This window comes from Drosophila montana, unplaced genomic scaffold (assembly GCF_035044405.1).
Source record: "Drosophila montana isolate Dmon_TW-CO22-7 unplaced genomic scaffold, ASM3504440v1 contig_2583_1, whole genome shotgun sequence".
Lineage (NCBI taxonomy): Eukaryota > Metazoa > Arthropoda > Insecta > Diptera > Drosophilidae > Drosophila > Drosophila montana.
In genome coordinates, this window is record NW_026997446.1 from 757057 (window position 1) to 769657 (window position 12601).

The window sequence follows — 12601 nt, forward strand, 5'->3', positions numbered from 1 at the left end:
TCCTTTTTTTCTTTCCCGGATATATCTCCCGAAATGTATCGAATAAGTAAAACATTATAGATCTGTGTATATCCAATCGAACTCAATATTTAACCTATCTGACATGTCTCTAGCTCTTGTGAGCTCCAATACATGCTCAAAGAACAGTATTTCGATAAATATTCCTATCGATCCGGGCGCGTTATCGATGTCTCAAAATAAAGGCGATCTTTTGGCACACGAGGGGCGTCTATATTCAACATTTTAAATCTCTAGTTTCCTATAAGCCCTGGCTCCAAGATATTCCCAAAGAACAGTTTTTCGATATCGATTATTATCGACCTGGGCGAGTTATCGATGGTTCAAAGAAAGTAAACCGTTTTCCCACACTAAAAGCGTCCATGTTCAACATTTTGTCTCTAGTCTCTCTCTCTCTCTCTCTCTCTCTCTCTCTCTCTCTCTCTCTGCTCTCTCTCTCTCTCTCTCTCTCTCTCTCTCTCTCTCTCTCTCTCTCTCTCTCTCTCTAGTCTCCTATAAAACCTGGAATTCGACTCTCAAAACTGATCAGGAATATGTATACTTAATATACTCGGAGTTGTCTCCTACTAAACGTTACATATTTCCTGACAACATAATAAAACACTCGACAAGAGTATAAAAGCTGTCCGCAGAGACCACGCATAGCTGCAGCTGGTGTCTGGTGTCTGGTTGCTAACTTTTGATATTCTGTTCAATTTACATGTTGCAGCCACTGTTGCATAATTAAAATTTGAAAATTAATTTCATAATTTCTCCCTTTCTATTATTAAGAGTCTTTCTTTTTTTTTTCTATTTTGCTGGGGAGTTGTCGAAACAAAAGCCCAGTGCCGAAAAATGTGCCCGGCTTTTGGACGATGATGATGATGATGATGATGATGCTCCATTCTGAAGCGTTCAGTTCGGTTTTGTTTTGTTTTGTGTGCCGGTCGGTTCCTGTTGCTGGTCCTTCGCTTGGTTATTTTTATTATTTATGTGCATTTTGATGTGGCCAGTTTTATGGAGTTGTTGCATATTTTGTTGTTCCATGTAGTTTTGTAGCTGCAATTTTCTGTTATGTTACCAAAAATACAATTTTTCGTGCCAGACCCAAAAGTTATTCTCGCTACGCCGGCGGGGGAGTATGAGGGGAGGCGGGGTGTACTGCTGTCGGTTATATTTTTGCGTATTGTCGGATATAAAACTGTAATGCAACAGCAGCTGACAAAGTTCCGAGCATCAGCTGACTGTAAAAGTACAAGTTTTTCGTATTTATTTGGATTTATCTCTTTACACTCTCCCCTTTTGTATCTTTATATTTATGACCACTTCACACTCTCTGCCCGTGGGTTAATTAGCACGAGGAGATACAATGCCAATAAATGGAAATCGCTCAACATGCAAAACTAGCGTGCAGATACATTTGTATCTGCAGCTCTGTATCTCGGTATCTTTGTGTATCTTTGAGCTGTAGCTGTGCACGGCGAGCGCCCATTGGGAACGCCTTAATTTCCGCCTCACACAGGGCATATATATATAGTATATAGTTCCGATTTACGGAGCGCCTTAATGAGGCGTCTGATGCTGACGTAATGCACGCATCGCCAGCAGGCCTTCCAGCTATTGCCCCGGCTCGGCCAAGCGCTCATTGTGTGTAAATTTGTTACCATTTTTTTTTTTGCGTGTGTTTTTGTTTCTCTCGTATCGCACATAAAAGGTAATTTCTAATTTGCTGGTGTTTTATTGTTTCTTGCGCGCAGTTTTATGGAGGTGCTGCCACTGCGACGCCGACTTATGCAATAGACCCGGGCACCGACTGCGACTGCGACTGCGGCAGAGGCAGCGGCGCATGCGCTCAAATTACATGGCAGCTGTTGTGAAGCAGCTCGCAGCCCGCTGCTCGTAAAAGCATAACGGCTTTCCATTAATCATGCAATCCACGTCCAAAACGTAACGCAACGCAACCAAACGAAAACGAGGCTAGAACCAAAGCAAGAAAACTCTGCCATCGACAACTGTTGCCAATTAGCAGCAACATGCAAAGCGCATTTGCAACTGCAACAGCAGCAGCAGCAACAGCGTCGCATCTCTGCCGCGGGACAGCGAGAAAAAACAGCTAGTTAGAGGGCTTTAGCCGGGAGTGCACGACTACGAGATACCCTCAAACTAAAGGCAGCCATTGCAACCAGTCGAGCCTTATTCTCAATAAGCTCAAGTGTGAAGCTGCTGCTTTTAGGAAAAATTGTTTTGCAATTTTGAGTAGAAACTCGGGAAGATATTCAAAAAGTGAAAAGATCTTTACACAATATGAGCACCTAGATACTAAGTAAGGCGTATCTAGTTCTCATTCTTCTCGAGTTATGCCTAGAAAAACATGTCTCAATATCGATATTTATCGATATTATCAAAATGTGAGGAAATATCGACAAAACTCCTTTTGAGAATATTCTCTTTGATTTTCAATTCTGTTGCTTTTGTAGTTGAGGAGAATCATAAACTCTTTTCGAGTAGGTAAAGGAAAATATATATATTTTGATTTTCAGTTCTGTTGCTTTTGAGCTCAATACATATAATTAATCGATTCGCAGCTGCCTTCGTCTGCCTGTTACATAATCTTGCACAAGGCCACGATACCCTTTATACCCATTTTTACTGCATTCAGCGCATAAAAAGAAAGAAAAAAAAACATGGCCAAAGAGCGTTAGTTTTTCCCGCTAGCCATAGATTTGTATGTGTGTGCATTGTAAACAGCGGAGGATGTGATTAGATTATAAAGGTTTAAGAGTTAAGCCAGACGAAATAGAAGCATAAACTTGACTGTCCAGCCAATTAGACGCATGTATCTCAGAGATCAAGACACAGCAGGAAATGTTCCATAAAAATGTTATGCCCATGCGCAGAAGTTAACATTGCCAAGATACAAATGCAACCCGGAAGAGAAATTGGACCATTTAAGAAAAACATATGAGTTCTAAAGGAAACCTCAACAGATAAAAATAATAGGGAATAGGAATTTGAACATCAAAGTTATTTCCTGCACTTTGAAAGTCTTGTCACAATTTTCAAATTTAACAGAGTTTATATTAAATAAAAACTATGTTTGAATTTGTAACTGCTTCGAAAATTTAAAACTGTTCATATTCAATGAACCGAAAATCAGACAATATTCTAATTATAGTGTCAGATATTATAAAAATATTTTATAAAAAAAATATTAGCAGCTTTTAGAAGTTCGGTTTAAGATTGGTTTCGACTGTCAGCACATCTGGATAAAGATTTGGTTCATTAAAAGCAAAGCCCTATTCATATTATTTATTTACGACCAAGTCAATTTAAGCTGAACATTCAATAGGAGTTCTTTTCGAGAATTCTGCCAACATGATAGTTATTGAAAAAGTATTTCTACTATTTCCCATGCTTCTCCTTAGCTTAAAAGATGTGTATTTTAATATTTGTTTATTTCTTGATATATTTCTGCGTGATATTCTAACTTAGTTGAACTTTAAAGGCAAAATCTTACCGAGTTTCAGCTTCAAAGAGGATGTCTATTGTTTTATTTAGCTATTTCTACTTTTATTGATGATATACAAAATTTAGTTAAACTTTTAAGACGAAACCTTCCCGAAAAGTCTTTCTATGTGATATTAAAATAGTATTTCCCTGCTCTTTCCCCTCCCAACATCAGCTTAAAAAGGTTGTCGAATTCTATATTTCAATATTTCTACATTTATTTCCGATATTCAAACTTTGTTGAGCTTCAAAGACAAAAACTCCTTGAATAGTTTGTCTATGTGATATTTGTCTTAAAATTTATCAGCCCTTCCCCAAGCCGACCTCAGCTTAAAAAAGGATATATTCAATATATACCTTTTTTGCCTGTACATCCAATTTGACCTGTTCTGACTTGAGTTGAAAAGCTGCTACCTGTAAAGAGTTACGCATATGCGAACACGTGCGCCATTGATAGTCAAATCCTGAGAGGCTGTTTGCCAATTTACCTGCGAGTGTTTAAATTGGGGGCGCCAGGGCAGAGATTGCATCATTTGGCCAGAGACACGCAACGGAAGCACATCATGTGGCAGACAGACGCCGACACAGACACACAAATATCAAAGTGCGGAGAAAGGATTATGGAGTCCATTGGCTATGCAGTGTATATGCATCGTCAGGAGTTGGGTCGCCCGAGGCGTTGCCGTCGCCTGATGCGAATTGCGAGCACCAAGCTGCGGCTGACAAATGAGCTGATCTGGCTGGAGCGTTGCCAATGGAAGCTGGAGGAGCCCGACTATCAGCAGTGGACTGCACTAAATCGTGAGCGCGAATATCGAGATATATTGGAGCACAACATGCAACAGCAGCAGCAGCTGAGGCAGCAGCAGCAGCACAGGCAGCGACAGCTCGACAGGCGCCGAGACGTGCCAGAATAGAGCGCAGCCCGTTTAAGATAGATTAGTTGGTCCCGTCCGGGACTTTAAGCACTTTTAGTTTAAGTCCAAGTTTAAGCGATAAGCAATAAAGGCGCATAAATCATCAAAGAGCTGCTGTTTCTTCTACTGCTGGGACGGACGCTCGTTTGGTGTGAACGCAAAACAAGCCAAGTGCTTGGCTTCTGACACCGTCTAAACTCGGTGCCGAGGGGAGTTTTTCAGCAAACGCCGAGCTGACAGGGCCAAACGCAAAGAAAATGCAACAACAGCAGCCGAACAACACCACAAGAACAACAACAACGACGACGACAAAAAGAGCCGCAACTGGCAAGTTTTTCAATTTCCTGTAGTCATTACGCCGCAGCGTGCATCGGAGTTGCAAGCGTCTCGTGACACGCTTAAACGTCGCGTGACACGAACAGAAACCTTAGCTAAATAAACCCAAGATTAGTTATTTGTTAAGACAAATTTGAATTGAATTTCAATTGAAGCAAAAACATAATAAAGATTATATTATATTATCATAATATATTATCTGTAATTTGGTTTACGATTCTAACCAATTGTTTAACTGTCTTGAAGTTCGGCTCGAGCGCCAATTTTGCCTGATCCATGAACCTAGCTGTGGTTCAAATCTTAACTTGCCACATTCTCAAATTGTCTAAAAGATACTTTTGCTTTGGTACTAACTCTTCCTCAAAAGTTTTTAGTTTGAACCAAATCATTCATTCGGTTCGGCTTAAGGTTCGTTTGTTGTCTGCGAAATAGATTGAAGTTCCGGAATCGAATCGTTTTGGTTTGCTGCATTGCTTTGCCACACAACGAGTCATAGACTCCGACTCATACAGAATTTTTCACCGTTTTTTTTCTAAAGTAGTTTTTTTGAGGTACTTTGTAGTTCTTGTGATTCTTTGACTTGTTTCTATACTAATTCTTTAGAGCTTCTCTAGTGGTTCTCTTAAGATTCTTTTGTAGTTTTTCTTTTGTGATTCTTTGACTTGTTTCGATTGTGGTTCTTCAGAGGTTCTTTAGTGCTTCTTTTCTAGTTCTTTTCTAATTCTTTAGTGGTTCTTTGACTTCTTCTAAAGTAGTTATTTTAAGGTTCTTTGGGTTGTGTGGTTCTTCAGTAGTTCGTTTGTGTTTCTTTAGTGGTTCTTTGCTTCTATCGGGGTTCTATGGAGGTTCTTTTGTAGCTGCTTGGTAGTTCTTTACTCCCCTATCGTTCGATACTTCTTATGATACCTTATATTATGCTTCGACCCGCACCAGTGTGACCTGCCTGTAAGAATGCATCACGCTCCCATCTCTAGCGAGTGCTTCTTTGTGGTTGCAGTTGGTTAGTCGGCAATTCCAGCTGCTCTGCTGGCCATTGACGTTTCGCGCGGTTCTCGCACCGGCTTTTTTCTCGCTTGATTTGTCACACACACCAGCACACACACACACACATACACACACTCACGGTTAGCGTACCCAACGGAAAAGTAAACCTGTCCGTCTGTCTGAGAACCGGTAACTGTTTTGCCAGGCGTTGCGGCGCTTTCTTTTTGCCCAATGCCAATGGCAAGAGGATATTGGAGGGGGGGAGGCGGGGGGTTATGGGGTAGCATCGCTTTGCGTCTCATCTTGACACAGTCGCATTTGTATTTAGCTGCAATACCTTTACCCTGCCCCTGCCCCTCCCGCTGCCCGGTCTAATCTCGCCTCAGACTTTGTCTCTGTCGCCTGTTTGTTTGCTATTCTAAGTGCTGGCTGCAGTTTTCCGAGTTTACCGAGTTTTCGCTTCGTTTTTCTTGCTTTCTATCCCATATACTCTCTATCTATCTGTTGGCATGTTGGTTATTTATGCGTCTTGTTGTCCCAATTCTGGAGAAAGAAAAAAATACCATATGCTGCAGCAGCCTGTGTGCATGCGGTTTTCCATTTTTAAAGTGCCTGCCAACATTTTAATAAGCAGCAGAGAGAACAACAAAAAAAAACAGGGTATAAAATGCTTTGTTTCACTTACCTATCGATCGTCTGGCCTTCAAGCGCAGTCCGCAGTGCTAGAAAGAGACAGAGAAAAGAAAAAAACAACAATAGAATAAAACTATAGTTTATTATTTAAAACCAAAATCAATACGGAATATTGCGCTGACAGCGCCAAACGCATAAAAGTCAACAATGGCCAGCAGGGTGACATCAATTTAATGCTTTCAAAATGCGCTTTCAAAACTCCACACCTTTATATATATGTGTGTGTGTGTGTGTGTGTGTGTGTATAAAAAATGCTGCACGACCTGTGCGACAGCAGATAAAACATAATGCAAATATTATTGTTTCTTTTTTTTTAAATATTTTTTGTAATCATTGCAAGTCTAAAACAAACAAACTCACACACACACACACACAACGTGACAGTTTGCTGCGGTGAACGGCCGCCTCTCTATGCGATTCTCACGAGTGTCTCGCTGTCTCTTTCTGATTTGCAGCATGCAATTTCGCAAACAAACTCAAGTTTTTTTTTTCCAAAAAGAAAAGAGATTAAAGAGATGTGAAAGTCTGACAGCAGCTGCTACCTTTCTAGGCAATTTTTAAAAGGCCTCAAAGTAAATGTTAAGCAGCTCTAGAGTTTTTTTTTTTTCGTGGCAGGTCTCTGCCTTTCCCAGAAAGTTACAGTCATTTCAATATCAGAATCTTTGGCTGTGACTCTTGTTTAAAGCAATTAGACTCTGTTTATTTGTGCCTTTCTAAACCTATGCCCACCGCACGTGAGTTTTTTATTTGGTGTGTCTACTGTAGAGGCCCATTGGCACCTGATTGTGCCCGTGACCGAGTGTCAGTTAACAGCACAGTCCGCCTGCTGATGACGAAACTTATTCAGCCATAGAACAAAGGCAGCCCATTTTTCTCGCTATGATAGAGTACATAAATACATTTATATAAATGGACGTACACACACATTTATATATATATATATATCTCGTATTTTTCGCACTTGAGTTTTTGTGCATTGGAAATTTTTGTGCGTGTCAGCAGCAGCTGTGTTGGCCACTAAACAACAAAAACAAAAACAACAACAACAACTGTAATAATAGCAACAATAACGACTAACAAACAAAAACAAAAACACAAACAACATTGTACAAACAACAACAAAAACACTTTTTATTGCTTCCCAAAAGTGGCAGAGAAGTTGCCAGAGCACAGCACCACCCACTGGTGGGAGGAGAGGGTGGTGGAGGTGGGTTGGTGGTGCGACAAAACACAAATAAACAATTGCAATTGTGAGCTGGTTGTAATTCGGTGAGCGGCTAAATCGCCTGTAAATACTTTTGTACAAGTTAACAGTTATAAATGGGCTTTTTATGAGTTGTGTATTGTGTGCTGGTGTGTGTTGGTGTGTGTGTGTGTGTGTGTGCGACAATATTTCAGGCAGGGACTCGAATATCAAATAAATGAGATTCGCCTGGAACATGGAGTTCTCCCCAGTGATAACATCGAGCAGCTCCGCATTTCTCATGTTGCAACAACAATTGGAAAATGGGATGGCAGATAAAGTACAGTGGACACTGCTCAGTGATGGACAAGGTATTTTGTATTAAAATTAAGTACAAACTTGGCAAAGTTCAGTCGACATTTGCTGAAACTGACTAGAAAATTCGCATTCCATGTAGGCCTTAAGACGCAGAGTTCCTCATTGAAGACATATTTTAATTAAACTAAAGATCTTTTCGCTTAATTCAAGCCTTGTTTCTTAATCTTGCTCCTCAAATGCAGAGTTCCTAATTTAAGATGTATTTTATTTAAATTAAACTTCTTTTTGTTTTTTCAAGCCTTATTCCTTAAACTTAGGCTTACGGCAGAGTTCCTAGCTTAAAATATATTTGACTTAAATTAATGTTCTGTATGCTTTAGTCAAGCTTGTATTTGTTTGTGGTACATGAGTATGTTCTAGATCAAACATTTTCTTAACTTCTTAATGCACGTAATTTCTCAATACAACAATTCAAGACAGTTCTTTCTTTGTTCAATGTAAATTGAAGTCTTTTTTGGCTTAATTCAAGCTTGCAAGTTCTGGTAAAAAGTATTTTGTAGGTCAACTTCAGAATTCATAGCTTAAGTACTTTCCATATACAAGACTAAGGGGCAGAATTTCACAAGCTGAAGACATTTTATGCTTAAACAAAGCATGCATATGCTTGAGAGTGTTTTTCTCTTAAGAAAAGTCTGCTTTTTTACGTAAATCAAACTTGATGCCAGCTTAGTTTAAGCATTTTTAAAGCCTTTATATACTTGAAATCTTCGGAATTCTCGCTGGGCTGTTTTTGAAGTGGAAATGGCATTTTTCCATTGCGCTTGGACAGCCACGAGTCGAGGGAAATGTTCGCTTGGACAGAAGTGAAGCCAAACGCTTTGCTTATGTCGCTCCAGTCGCTTCTCCCTCCCCTCCTCTCTCTCTCTCTCTCTCTCTATCTGACTGTGGTCGCGCCTGTCAAGTGAAATCGCCCGTCCATGTCTTGGCTCCATCTTTTGCAGCTGCTGCTGCGGGTTTGTCTGCCAGTTGTCTGGCCAAGTGGTCATGTTGTTATTGTTACGATTTATGGCATACGCACATAGATCAGCGTTGCGGCAGCGGAGGGAGCTCACCCACCAGCATGCCCGGCTCACCTCCGGCTCACCTGGCTCACCTGCTCACACTTCATTTACAGCTTGTAAGTTGAGGGGGATTTTCTATTGATTTTCTCGTTTTGCTGTCGTGTTTTCTATTTGCTGTCCATAATAAACGCCATGCAATAAGAAATCATAAAAGTCAAACAGCAGCAGCAGCAGCAGCTGGCCATGGCCATAGCTGCATTTGCCGGCTTCATTAGGAAAATTTTTGCGCTTTCGTCTGAGCACAGAAATCAAACAACATATAATGATTATAATTGTGCTCATAATGTGCTTGACGGACAGGTGAAAGATGCAACCCGCTGGCCAAAAGGCAGCTCCAGCTACAGCTCCAGCACAATTTTTGGCCAGCTGCCCGCCCTGTGGGTGGGCTACCTAGGACCATTAAAAACATTTGTTGCACGCTTTTAACGAGCAGTGAAAGTACTGAACGACAAAAAGAAAACACACACAACAAAGCTAACACAAAACTTTGCATGAATAAACAAAGGCGACAGATGAAAAACACATTCGAAAAAACGAGACCATGCCCTTTGTTTTTTGCTGGCTGGCAGCAGAAATCAAAACTGCAACATCGCAACAAAAGTAATGCAAAATTAAATGCAAAAAACAATCAACAAACAGCGAAAGGGACAGCCGCACAAAAAGAGAAAGAGACGGACAGACGGCCGGACAGACGGACGGACAGACAGAGAGGCAGACAGAGAGGCAGAAAGTTAGACAGAGAGGCAAACAGGCAGCAAATGTTGACAGCCGCAGAATGCGACAAGCAAATTTGCAGCAATACAAGAACAACAAAGGCAAAAACTAGCTCGAGTCGAAAGTGCATGACTCGGAGATACCCTGTGTATAGATTGATGACAGGCACAAGTTGGACTCGCCTCTAGCTCTTTACCTTAGTACCAATAATTGTATTCTTAGGTAACTTCGGTATTTATTGTCCGATCGTTATGAAATTGGAAATGCTTAAGTATTTTCACAAGCCCAACATACCCTATTTCAGCACACTCACGCTGGCTACAGGGTATCGAAAAAAAAACACAAAGGAAAGAAAAAAAAAAACACTGCGCTACAAAAGCCAACAAATATTTATTATTACATTTACATGGTTACATGGCAATGCGCATTTCTTTTGTGCTGCGGCAGTCGAATGCCCTAACATAGTTTGCATATTATGCGCTCGGGCATAAGCTTTGCCACAATGGACCCCATGCAGATCGGCTGATCTCTGGACGCTATGCAAATCAGATGCTCAACTGTCCGGACAGAGCGGAGTCTAAGTATTTACAGAAATGTAAATGCCTCTTAATGTCAGTTAATGGCAGCAATCGGCCATAAAACCCAACCATAATGAAGAAGAACAACAACAAGAAGAAGAAGCAGAAGCAGCAGCAACAACAGTTGGCAGATCGTATCGCATGGTCTATTAGGGAATCAACGAACTTCTCGCGATGCTTGCAAATTAGTTAGAAACAGACGAACGGAACCTGTTTTCGGTTCATTAGTTAAAAAAGCAAATGATAATATTTATGGGCGAATATGCATTTTGATTAGCTCATCTAAAACAAGGCAAATGTTTATATTTATTATGTGCATACAATCGTCGAACAATGACGCTCGAAATACTAGTTTTTAAATGTTCTTTAATAAGGTATGCATCATTTGAACTGTTCCATTAGATATTTATATTATATTTCAACTTCTCTAAATGTTTACTCAGCTTCTCGCCATGGAAAGAGCATAAAATGACGCTCACAATTTAAGTTTTTAAATGTTCTTTGCATCAGTTTAACTTTTCCATTAGATATTTATATATTTAATATATGCTTTACTTAAACTTCTCTAAATGTTTACTCAGCTTCTCGCCTTGAAAAGAGCATTAAATGTAGTTCAAAATTCAAGTTGTTAAATGTTCTTTGCATCATTTGAACTGTTTCATTAGGATTATATTTATATAATATGCTTTACTTAAACTTCTCTAAATGTTGTTTAATGTTTAATATATGCTTTACTCAAACTTCTCTAAATGTTTACTCAGCTTCTCGCCATGGAAAGAGCATAAAATGAAGTTCAAAATTCAAGTTTTTTTTATATTCTTAGCATCATTTTAACTTTTCCATTAGATATTTGTATATTTAATATATTCTTTACTTAAACTTCTCTAAATGTTTACTCAGCTTCTCGCTTTGGAAAGAGCATAAAATGACGCTCAAAATTCAAGTTTTCAAATGTTCTTTGCATCAGTTTAACTTTTCCATTAGATATTTGTATATTTAATATATGCTTTACTTAAACTTCTCTAAATGTTTACTCAGCTTCTCGCTTTGGAAAGAGCATAAAATGACGCTCGAAATTCAAGTTTTTTAATATTCTTAGCTTCATTTTAACTGTTCCATGAGGATTATATATATATATAATATGCTTTACTTAAACTTCTCTAAATGTTTGCTCAGCTTCTCGCTTTGGAAAGAGCATAAAATGACGCTCAAAATTCAAGTTTTCAAATGTTATTTGCATCATTTTAACTGTTTCATATGGAAATCAATATATTTTATAAATGCTTTACTTAAACTTCTCTAAATGTTTACGCAGCTTCTCGCTTTGGAAAGAGCATGCGCTGCGTTGTTATTGCGTGCGACATTTTCAGTTAGATTACACTTGCATTGATTTTATGCCTTTTGTTGTTGGCTTTTCAATTTGTGTTTAAATGCAATAAAAGTGCATTTTGCATTTGGCATTTTGTCTGCAATTCATTGATTGAATGCGTCGCAGAACTACAGAGAACAGCCCCTGGCCCCTGACACATATTCCAATGTGTGCCCCCCTCCCCCCCTCTCCCTCTATCTCTGTGCGTTCTGTCTGGCTTGTCTTTTTGTTATTTTTGTTGTTGTTGTTGTGCTTTGCAAGCGCGCAATTTTAATTATATTTTACGTCAATTGTAAAATGGTTTCATTTTTCATTTAATTAATTGGAAAATGTGTGTGTTATGTGGAAATGCCAAAATTGCAATGCCAGAGCTGGCGTTAAATGGCCCCAAAAGGTAACTGGGCTGGGTCTTTGCCCAGATGCGAGCAGGGCGATAAGACGGCCCTTCAAACGAAAAAAAAATAATGTGAAATATGAAATATGTGCCCAAGACAAAGGCGCATGGAATATTTGTTCGCAAAAGTTCATTACGCCAAACGAACAACGACGACTGCGACGACGACATCGTCATAATAATTGTATGAATATCTTTCGACATTTGTGAGCCGAGTCAACGCCCATTTGCCGATTTTGCCAGAGTCATTTGGCGGAGTTTTCGATTTCGCAAGCCGCAAACGAGACGCTTGCGATGCAAATGAGTTGCGGCAATCTATAATTCACCAATTCATCTAATTCACCTGCCGCATTGTTTCAGCCGTGGCAAAATTGACAGAGATGCGAGGCGAGGCGAGGCGGGGGGAGACACACAATGGCTGCAGCAATCTATTGAACCTTGCAACAGATACACATACTCACACATACACTCAAAGAAAACTTTGCCTCCC

At 39.8% G+C, this 12601-nt stretch overlaps 1 protein-coding gene and 1 long non-coding RNA gene across 2 annotated transcripts in view; one reads left to right on the top strand and one right to left on the bottom strand.

Annotated features, from left to right (window-relative positions):
• LOC135429083 (uncharacterized) overlaps positions 1-12601 on the bottom strand; it is a 114196-nt gene that overhangs the window by 81599 nt on the left and 19996 nt on the right. The window contains exon 2 of the long non-coding RNA XR_010436366.1: positions 6427-6463. This is a non-coding gene — a long non-coding RNA (uncharacterized LOC135429083). The remainder of the gene's footprint in view (positions 1-6426; positions 6464-12601) is intronic.
• LOC135429080 (uncharacterized) lies at positions 3694-4531 on the top strand. Its single transcript, XM_064683268.1, has one exon. The coding sequence runs from the start codon at positions 4068-4070 to the stop codon at positions 4419-4421; it is 354 nt and encodes a 117-aa protein (XP_064539338.1). The 5' UTR covers positions 3694-4067; the 3' UTR covers positions 4422-4531.

Bases quoted from the DNA above. Each gene is read 5' to 3' on its own strand.
- LOC135429080 (XM_064683268.1), top strand. From the start codon at position 4,068: ATGTGGCAGACAGACGCCGACACAGACACACAAATATCAAAGTGCGGA.